The 10,189-nt window shown below is 43.4% G+C and overlaps 1 protein-coding gene across 1 annotated transcript in view; it reads right to left on the bottom strand.

Moving 5' to 3' along the window:
- Ipo5 (importin 5) overlaps nucleotides 1-9,405 on the bottom strand; it is a 33,302-nt gene extending 23,897 nt beyond the window's left edge. The window contains 5 exon segments of the mRNA XM_005372422.3: nucleotides 3,769-3,873; nucleotides 4,223-4,319; nucleotides 5,166-5,268; nucleotides 6,708-6,900; nucleotides 9,302-9,405. Of these exon segments, the coding sequence (XP_005372479.1) occupies nucleotides 3,769-3,873; nucleotides 4,223-4,319; nucleotides 5,166-5,268; nucleotides 6,708-6,891 (489 nt within the window). The 5' untranslated portion in view covers nucleotides 6,892-6,900; nucleotides 9,302-9,405.
- Between the last annotated feature and the right edge of the window lie 784 nt (nucleotides 9,406-10,189).

Below are 10,189 nucleotides of genomic sequence, written 5' to 3'. Positions count from 1 at the left end.
AAAAAAAAAAAAAAAAAAGGATAGCTTTTCAAGAATGTTAGGCACATTCACAAAATAGACTGAAGCCCAAGTCATGGGAAAAGCAAACCAAAATCATAAGAAAACAGCATCTTCACTGTGCAAAAAGGCTTAACAACCATAAGACACTGGTTGGGACTTGTGGAGTTTTCTCAAAACACAAAACCAAAAACCACAACACTAGCACTACCCCATTACAGTGTAGCAACCCTACCACTAGGCATGCATGTGTGTGTGTGTGTGTGTGTGTGTGTGTGTATGTATATGTATATATAAAGAAATTAAGCATCAGTGTGATTAGGCGTGACTCATAATCCTAGCACAGTGGAGACAGAAGCAGGAGGATAAAGAGTTCAAGGCCAGCCACAGCTACAGAGACCTCATCTTTCAAAATCAACAAACTACTGGAGGACTGTGCCTGAGGAGGGACGCCTAGGATGCCCTCTGCAGTCTCAACAAGTCAGTGTGCAGACTGCTGTCCACCGCATGCACGGTTACTGTAGCCTACTCAACAGCTAGGACTGAGGCAGTCACTTCCACGGCGTGAACGAAACTGAAGGCAGTAACAGTGAGGGTTGGAGATGTGGCTTGGTGAGGAAAGGCACACGCTGTTCAATCCTTGGTACTAGAGCTTGAACCCTAGACCTGCACTGGGAGTCAAACACTCGTGACTTTCTAGTCTCTGTGAGCACATGCAAAGAAAATGAAATAAATCTTAAATAGATTTCAGTCACAACAGTCAAGACGCAGGAACAGACGGATCTCTGAGTTCCAAGGCAGCTGTGGTCCTTAACCTGTGGGTGGTGACCCCTTGGGTGAACCCCCAAAATATTGACATTAAGATAACAGTAGCAAAATACAGTTATGAAATAGCAATGAAAATAATACTAGGGCTAGTGTTCACTACAACATGTTGCTACCTTAGAGAGGTTGAGAACTACTGATGTGGACGGTTATGGGCCAGCCAGGGCTATGTAGTGGGACCCATATGATGTTATCCTTTTACACACACATACACCGACTCCTGCCTAAAAATAAAGCAAAAAAATAAAAACACTACTTTCACTTCTCAGAAGTACAGAGTACAACAGTGGTTGTCAGAGCCTGAAAGCTGTGTAGGGGTGTATGGGGCAGTGGCTAATGGGCAGTGCCTATCACTGGGCAGAAGGATTAACTTCTAGGTTCTACAGAGTGATGGCAGGGAAACTGGTTAACAAACTGATGACATCTGTTAGTTCAAAACAGCTAGCAACGAAGATAGATTTTCAAGGTCCCTGCTACAGAGAAGTAATAGTACCAGTGTGCCAGCTACTCTGCCTGAATCTAACTGTGCACACGCACGGAAGCGGCACACTGTAGTATGAGCATCTGTGTCAAGCTAGGTGAAAAGTAAAACCACAATGAAACCGAAGACGGCCATGGAATTCTTCTGAGTCTGTCTTTTCCTTATCCCGTGTCGTAATCTTTCTCATACACACAAAAGCTAGTTTCCCTGAAACAATTCCAGTGCCCAGGTCAGAGATGTCTCAGTAGACAGAGATGTTTGATGTCAGGTCCGACAAGCCAGGAGAGAAGCAGTTCTCAATCTAAGCTTGGCCTTCACACGCACGGCGTGTATACACAGACACAGACACCAGTAACAGTATATGGAAACATTACCATCTGATTCCCAGTTCATTAAAGTTTGGTCCCTGTAACACTCATTCAAATTGTGTGTATTTCTTATCTACTATCAATTTCTGCTGAATAATCTTCACTTACTATAAATTCACAGGCTCAAGAAGTAACCTGAAATTTCAGATAACCAAAATAATAATAGCATGTTACACAGCTAAAGTTTTTGATACTCCTGAAAGTGTCTTCAGTGTAAAAATCTGGGAGGAAAGTCACCAAACCCTGTGAGTGACCTTTTGTCATGTGGAAATCTTCGACTTCTCCAAGTCCTAACTCAGTGGTCCTCGAACAGAAGGCAATTTCTCTCTAGGAGACAGTTCTCACTCGCCATGTGACCAAGGTCAAGAACAGTAAGGACAGGCACAGGGCCTCTGGGACTCACAAGATTTTCTCATCATAGATCTCCCGTGATCACAAATGTCAATTTTCTCTAAAATTGGGAAATCGCATGATCTAAGCCTAGAATCTAGCAACTTATTTTTAGCTTTCGTTGTATCCACAGGTTGAGCCGTTTACAGCCAAAAATAGAGGAGAAACTGTATGTGGTGGACATGCACGGACTCTGCCTTGTCTCCCAAGTGCAGAGATGCAGCAGTGGGCCAGGCACCCAGCCCAGGCTTCTTCCCACTCCTTCCTAAGCAACACAACTGCGACGCAGCACTTGCTTCCAGTGCACCAGATCACACAGGGTCACATGCAAATTCAACAGCATTTAACCTAAAGGTCTTTGGGGCCTGCAGGAGTACTCCTACACGTAGGCTCACACACGTGGAGGCCAGAGGTCAACACCGGGCATCTTCCCTTATCATTTCCCACCTTAAGACAGCATTTGTCACTGAGCCCCACAGCTCCATCTTCTCAGGGACACTGTGGTGCATCTTCCCAGCTGAGACTTCTGCCCTGGCCCTGTCAAGAAATCTTACCAACCATAAAAGCAAAGTGGTGCTTGATTTATCAACATTACTTTTTTGCTGGTTTTGGTTTTTCGAGACAGGGCTTCTTGGCGTTAACAGTGTTAGCTATCCTGACTAGGTCTTGTAGACATGGTTGGCCTTGAATTATAGATCCGCCTGCCCCTGCCCCTGCCCCTGCCCCTGCCCCCCAGGTGCTGGGATTAAAGGTATCCGCCACCAACTGGCCCTATCAACTCCATCTTTATCTGTAAAATTTTTGCTCTGGGCACTGTTCACAGACTAAGCACTTGTTGGGCACATACATGGCATTTAAGACCTGCACTCACTTTGTGTGTCACATCACCATTTCGTTGTAGGGCGACATCATCTATTTGCTAAAATGCAGGAGCTTGGTACTGGACAAGACTGAGAATCACAGTGATTTGTGACTGAGGTTGGGGCAGCCTTAGAACAGTAACTTGTCACAGGGAGCTAACAATGCAAACTAATCCCAAGCTTGATAGTTTATGTGTGGCCGAGCCAGCAAGTATTCCTTCTGTAGTCCTGATATTCTCACTTCCAGGACGGCGCTCTGGAAAAGGTGCTCTTTCCACCTTAGCTTCTTGTACACATAGGCTAGCTGGTAATTCAGTAAGGAGAGTGTGTACTACCTCCACAACAGAAAATGCTGCAGTTATTACGGACTTAAGAAGTCTTTTAGGGGTTGGTGATGTAGTTCAACTAGTGCTTGTCTAGTATGCAGGGAGGCCCTGTCCCACCCTCGCTCCTCATTCAAGCAGTGTAAATCCAGGAGTCAGGGTGGTCAGATGTTCAGTTATCCTTGACTCCCTGGCAAGTAAGAGGCACACAAAAAACAAAATCATAAAATCCCCGAGGAACAATCAACAAAAATCCAAAGGATTTGAGTCTGAGGTAAAGCTGGGCTCAGCAGGTAAGGACTGGATCCCCATTTGCCCTGATGCCCACACACCAGAGCCCTTTCGAGGGCGGTGAACACAGCACGATGGGAGCCATCTCCATGCTCGCTACTGTTGCTAATGCCAGCACTACAGGCAATAAACACTGACTGAAGAAACCAAACAACAACTATACAACTAATGAAGACTGAATCTCTTGGAAACCCACATGAGGCAGGATTGTCTGTTTGAAGGTGTTCTCTTACCTGTAAGAATCCAGGTAGCAGGTCTGCAAAGTGTTTGAACAGAGTGACATTATGCTCGTTGGCAAGTATGAAGGCGGCTGTAGCTCTGGCCGACAACGTCCGGATCTAAAATGGAGGTCGTATGAGGTCACAGATGAGAACATGTGTCAGACTCAAGCTGAACCGTTAGTGAACCCAGCATTCACATTTTTAAGGTACAAAAGTAAAAATGGGGTGGGGGTGCTGGCAAGATGGCTAAGGGGGTAACTGTTTGCAGCACAAGCCTGGTCCCCAACACAAAGGTGGAAGGGAAAAAAAAATCAACTCCTCAAAGGTGCCCCCTTCAACACTCACACACCCACAGGAGTAAACAAAACTGAAAAGAAGGGGAAAAGTGGAAACAGCCTTTACTGAACTAACTCAGTGCACAGCTTAGACCTGAAGCAGGCAGTAACCGTGGAAGTGAACTCTTTACCGAAGGGTGCTCTTGATCTTGCATACACTGAACTAACATCCGCTTGATGACATCCAAATAGTGCTGCTGTTGGTTCCCAAAAATCCCAGGAAAGTTCCTAAAAAGATTCAAATAAGTCTTTAAAACCTACCATATCTTTGCAGTGTGGACAAAACCCATTAAACCAAGTCAGAGTGCCTGCACACACTCTAAGTGGCCTTCTCTCGGCACCCAATGGTGGTCGAGGCTGCACGTTCCAGGGCCCATTTACCCTTTCACCCATCTCTCCGACCTCCTAGTCTTGGGGACCCAGGGCATGTAAGCTCTTCTACTTTACATTTAGCAAACACTAAATGAAACATTTTTACTCAATCTGGATAAGGTAAACTCACAACTACAACAGTCATGTGGCTTCTAAAGCTGTTGGGGTGTATTTAAACAGAGCAATGTAAAAGCAGAGCAATCAGTCACCAAATGCTGAGCTCCAATCACTGCTTCTCCACACAGTTTATTATAAAACATAAGAGCATTGCCTGCTCTTCCAAAGGTCCTGAGTTCAATTCCCAGCAACCACATGGTGGCTCACAACCATCTGTAATGGGGTCTGGTGCCCTCTTCTGGCCTTCGAGCATAGACACAGACAGAATATTGTAAAACATGACCACAAAGACCCAGGAAACAGTTTCCAAGCATTCCCATCAAAATATCTTCACCAAAGTGCTTTTCCCAAAGTTACAGTTGGTCCTGTGTTCAAATGAATGAGTGGAAAGATCCAGAATTGTCAGAAACACACAACTGCCAAATGTGACATGGCAGCTGTTTCTCCTTCAAACTTGTTTCTAAAACAAATACAACTTAAGAAATTATTTCAACTCTCAAAGCTGCTGGGCTAAAAACAAGGAGCTAAAATGTTTTAGGTGTTAATGACATTAAAATCTTAAAAATCTTAGAACAGATTATATACCAAAATATGTGAAGGGCAGCTTCCCGGAGTCCCATGCTCTGTGAGCTGACGGAATCAAAGAGGAACTTCAAACCCTCAGGCCACTGGTTGTTGCCATCCTCATCTACAATACAAAGTCCAGGCATGAAGTGTGCAGCTCAAACTTCAAAACATTGTGTCTGGATCAAAATGCATTCTAGTGCAAATGCCCCCGTGCTATTAAGAATCCATTAAAGCAGCTCTCTAACCATCAAAACAGCACTGTAGGTTGAGAAGACAACTGTGCACTTAAAGGTTCATGTTGAGAAAGCACTGCTTATGCTCCGACGATAGAGAGGCAGGACTTTCATCTGCTTAAGTATTTGGTAGTAAATCCAAGCATAAACACAGTTAGGCAGAGCCAAACTTGAAATCAAAGTAATTATCACTTTCAAATGGAGAGAGCACTGAGTCCCAGGGCCCACAGAGGGAGTTGACACAGTTGTTTGTTGCTGGCAGGGCCACTATACAGTCCCAGACTGGCCTTGTCCTCTGTTAAAACAGTCATGGGGACAGCATACACTGTACAGTTTAAGTGCTATGGGGTGCCGTCAATGTTTACTTAACAAGACTGAAAAACACAAATTTTAAGCCAGATCTGGTGGTGCAGGTCTAAAATCCTAACTATTCAAGAGGTTAGGACAGGAAAAACCACAAGTTCAAGGACAGTTTAAACACAGTGGGATGTTTTGCCTAGCATGTATGAGGCTGGACATTAAAAAGAGAACTGTGCTCTCGTTTCTTCCTTCCATTTGTGGTCCAAGGCATTAAACCCTAAGCCCAGAGCATCCTAGTAAGTACTACTCCTAACAACACAATACCAACCTAAGGACGACTACACGCATAGTAAGACAGGTACAAAGACAGGACATCCCACCGCACACACTAACTTTTCCCAGGGGGCTTCAGTTGTAGCTCAGTGGTAGAATGATTCTCCGACATGTACAAGGTTGTACTCCAAACTCAGGGGGGAAAAAACCCTTAAAACATCGGCATAGCAACACATGCCTGGAATCCTAGCACCTAGAATGAGGAGGCAGTTAGCAAGTTTAAAGCAAGCCTGTGCTACATGAGACCCTGAATCACAAAAACAAAAAAGTCTACATTGGTACTTTGAAAAGAACTTGTTAAAGGCATTAGAATTAGATTTCATAAACATCTGTGATTTTTGGCCTTAAATGCAGAGTCTATAATCATACTCAATTTGGATAGAACAGTTCTTTGGTATCTATACATTTTGTAAAATATTACAGTTTGGAGTAGGGGCAGGACTGGTGGGAAGCCTGCCTGGCCTGTGCAGATCCTGTCTCAAGAGGTGAAAGGAAAGAAGAGAAAAAAGGGCCAGGCATGTTGGCACACACTTGTAACCCAGTACGCAGAAGGGGCAGGGAACTGTGTATTATATGTCAATCTGAGCTACAGGGGAGTTCTAGAACAATTTAAGATTAATCAAGATCTTGTCTCAAAAAACACACGAACTAACAAACCCAAGCAACAAATACACCTTCCCCCAACTGTGCATACCTATTAAATTCCTGGCCAATTCTGCAGCAATATCACAGACTTTCTTCCTCATGCTAGATTGTGTCTCCATCTGAATAATCATTAGCAGTTCACTCTTGATGGCAGTCTGGACATCTGATGGCAGAGTTGGATAGACTTCATCGAACGCCGAGGACAAAAGACGCCTTAGGAGAACAGCGGCCATTTGTCTAGCCTATAAATAGATAACACTGTTATTAACCTTATGTCTTACCAGAGAAAACATTTCCGACCCTCTGCCATGGACGGTCTCCCTGTCCCACTTTTACAGTTCATTTCAAGGCACCTTTTAGTTTTTAGGAACATATGTAACTCTTTCTACAGTCACAATAGTCTACTAGAAACCCCAACACTTGATTGAGGGTTCAGTGCAATACCCTGCCTGGATACTCTTACTAGAACTGTAATCCACCTGCCCAACCTGACTTTGCTCTATAGCAGGGGCCTTTCCTACCCAACCTTCTGCTCAGTTTGGAGTACTCACATCACGTAAACTTCATTTAGTCTCTGGTAAAATGTTATGAAATCCATATCTCTATGATTCTCTAGTGTGAGTAAACCCACAGGGTTGCGGTACTGAAAAGTTGATTGATCTCATGTGTACGTTCTTAATTTCACATCTAAAGTTTGTGGAGTGCTTTTTATTTAAGACGGCTTCTGCGGAATATTCCCTAAGTTTAGCAAACAAAAGCTGAGACAAATGCCACAATCAAGACGTGGAGGCTAATTCACAGCTACTGTCTGCTTCACAATCTTAGGGAGCTGTCTTGTTAACCGAGCTCACCCTGTGTAGAAGCACTAGCTGTCACCTATTTTGTAGGAAGGAGAAGAGGCTATCTCATACCGTTTTCTAAGTGTAACAAACATCACCAGAAGCATTTATGGGGTGTTTTTCCAGAGAGGCCTCTGTGACCGCTGTGTAGGCAGGGGGGTCAATCAATACTTTCCAAGTAAGAGGAATCCAATACTATAAGGATATTACTTTATGGTAGGAAACAATGAAAACTGGGTACTAACCACTCAAGAATAGCAAACTATATAAGAGCCCAGTTAATAGCTCCATTTTACCACAGGGGAAATGCATTAAAATCCCAGTACATCTGGATCTTGTACACAGATAATTCACTAAGAGTCCCTGCCTAGGCAGACACAGAAGACTGTCACAATTAAAGCTGGCCTTGGCGACAGTGGAGACTTTTTTTTTTTTTTAAGAAGGTGGGCTGAGAAGAGATGGCTCAGTTGGCAAAGTGCTTGTAAAAAGCCAGGTACGTAACATATGCTTATAATCCCAGTACTGGGAAACAACCAGGAGAAAGTGACTGGCTTGCTTTGCTGACCAGGCAGTCTAGCCAAATCAGTAAGTTCCAGGTTCAGTGAGAGGTTCCATCTCAAAAGACAGTGAAATGAAATTGTGAAGAGACCTGAAGTCAGCCTGTGGCCTCCAAATGCACATGCACACACAGGAAGACACATGCATTCTAGGGCCTCCAAATGCACATGCACACACAGGAAGACACACACATTCTAGGGCCTCCAAATGCACATGCACACACAGGACGACACATATTCTAAAGAGCCTCCAAATGCACATGCACACACACAGGAAGACACACATTCTAAAGAGTCTCCAAATGCATATACTGCAAAGACAAGAACCCCAAATCAGCCCCTGGCCTCCAAATACACACACACACACACACACACACACACACACACACACGTAAAGACATGGATCTGGGGCGTTTCTTTTTGGGTACCCTTCTCTTTTGTGCTTAAATCTACTCCAAAATGGGCCTTCTAAATGTGTGTGTATATCAACAGCTGGGTGTGGTGGCACACGCCTTTAATCCCAGCACTGGGGGAAGGGCGCAGAGGCAGGTGTCTGAGTTCGAGGTAAGCCAGGGCTACAAAGACCCTAAAACCTGTTTCCATGTTTCTCTTCAACACACGTTTCATCTAGAGATGGCCATATGCATACATTTTATAAATTTACTTTCAAAATATATGATTAACATTAAAATGTTATGTGAGGGGCTGGAGATGGCTCAGCAGTTAAAAGCACTTGCTGTTCTTGAGGAAAACCTGGTTCCATTCCTAGCATCCACATGCTGGTTGGTTCGCAGCAATCCATATAGGCACATGTGAGGTGCACAAATATATACGCATGCAACACACTCGTGTACACAAAATAAATCTGAAAAACTTCCCCAAATGCTTTGTGAATAGCTTTCTTCCTTCATTTGAGATAGTTCAGTGAAAGAAAACAATTTTTATAGCTACAGAAATTATTTGCTGTGTATGTAATGCCAAGCACTTAGGTAGAGACAGGAGGATTATGAATTCTGCAGGTCAGCCTGGGATACACTGATCCCCATTTCAAATTGAAATAAAAATTTAAAAAAGTAATTATGCATAAGCTACTAACTTTCATCTACCTTAAAAATATCTAGGTTGTAAAAAGGAAATTCTCATATTTAATAACAAATAGTTAAAATTCTTGTTAGGACTCTGACCATAACCTAATACTACCATTTACTTCATGAGAATTATTTTCAAACCAAATATTCCAGTGTTACCTCCTCAGCAGCTGTTGTATTTCTGATGGCTTGTAAGAGGAACGTGATCTTGGATTGGCCTGGGATATTCTCATAGGTTTCCTGCACGAGAGATAATGCAAGGTTGGAACATAATGTCAGAATCCAATGAGCAAGTCGGCGAGGAAACAGACTGGATGCAGACGGTCGAGTGATGCTGAGCTTCTCATGACGAGAGCGTTCTCTGGACAGGTGAGCAGGAGCTCTCCACTCTCCTCTTCATTTTGTGTGTCTTCAAAATTTACATCTTCTGGTCAACAAAAACTGACATCCCACAATCATAAAAAAATTGTCAAGTCTGGATCTAGAAGGCAACTTAGAAGTTAGAGCACAGACTGCTTTTACAGAAGACCTGGGTTTGATTATCAGCATGTACACTGTGGGCCTCAACAGTCAAATCCAGTTCCAGGAGATCCAACATCATCTTCTAGTCTCCATGGACACCAAGCATCCAGATAATTAAAAAACAAAACAAAAAAACCCCAACCCAAAAATCCAAAACTATCAACTATAGCTTGAGCATAATAGAACACCACAAAATACGAGCTCTGCCGTCACTGTAGTCTTGTCTACGTTGTCTTGTCAACACTGTTGACTATGGAGCGCTGGTGCCAATCAGTTATGACAACATCAAATCCATACCTTAGATACAGCAACAGAACAGGGAAAGCATCCAAATCCTTGATGCTGTGTTTTTAGGGAAGGGTTATTCTAATACCTTATTATATAATTAAAAACATCAAATAATTGTAGTCCAGAGAGAAACTTGCCCCCTCCCAACTCAACCAACACCAGGATTGTATCTGGATCTATTTAAAAAGGTTTTGTGAGTCCAGAACGCTTTCCTTTTCCTCTTAATAGTATCAGAAC

The sequence above is a fragment of the Microtus ochrogaster genome, chromosome 17 (genome assembly GCF_000317375.1).
Source record: "Microtus ochrogaster isolate Prairie Vole_2 chromosome 17, MicOch1.0, whole genome shotgun sequence".
Classification (NCBI taxonomy): Eukaryota; Metazoa; Chordata; class Mammalia; order Rodentia; family Cricetidae; genus Microtus; species Microtus ochrogaster.
The sequence above is the reverse complement of the archived record's forward strand: the minus strand, read 5'-3'. Positions and strand labels throughout refer to the sequence as shown.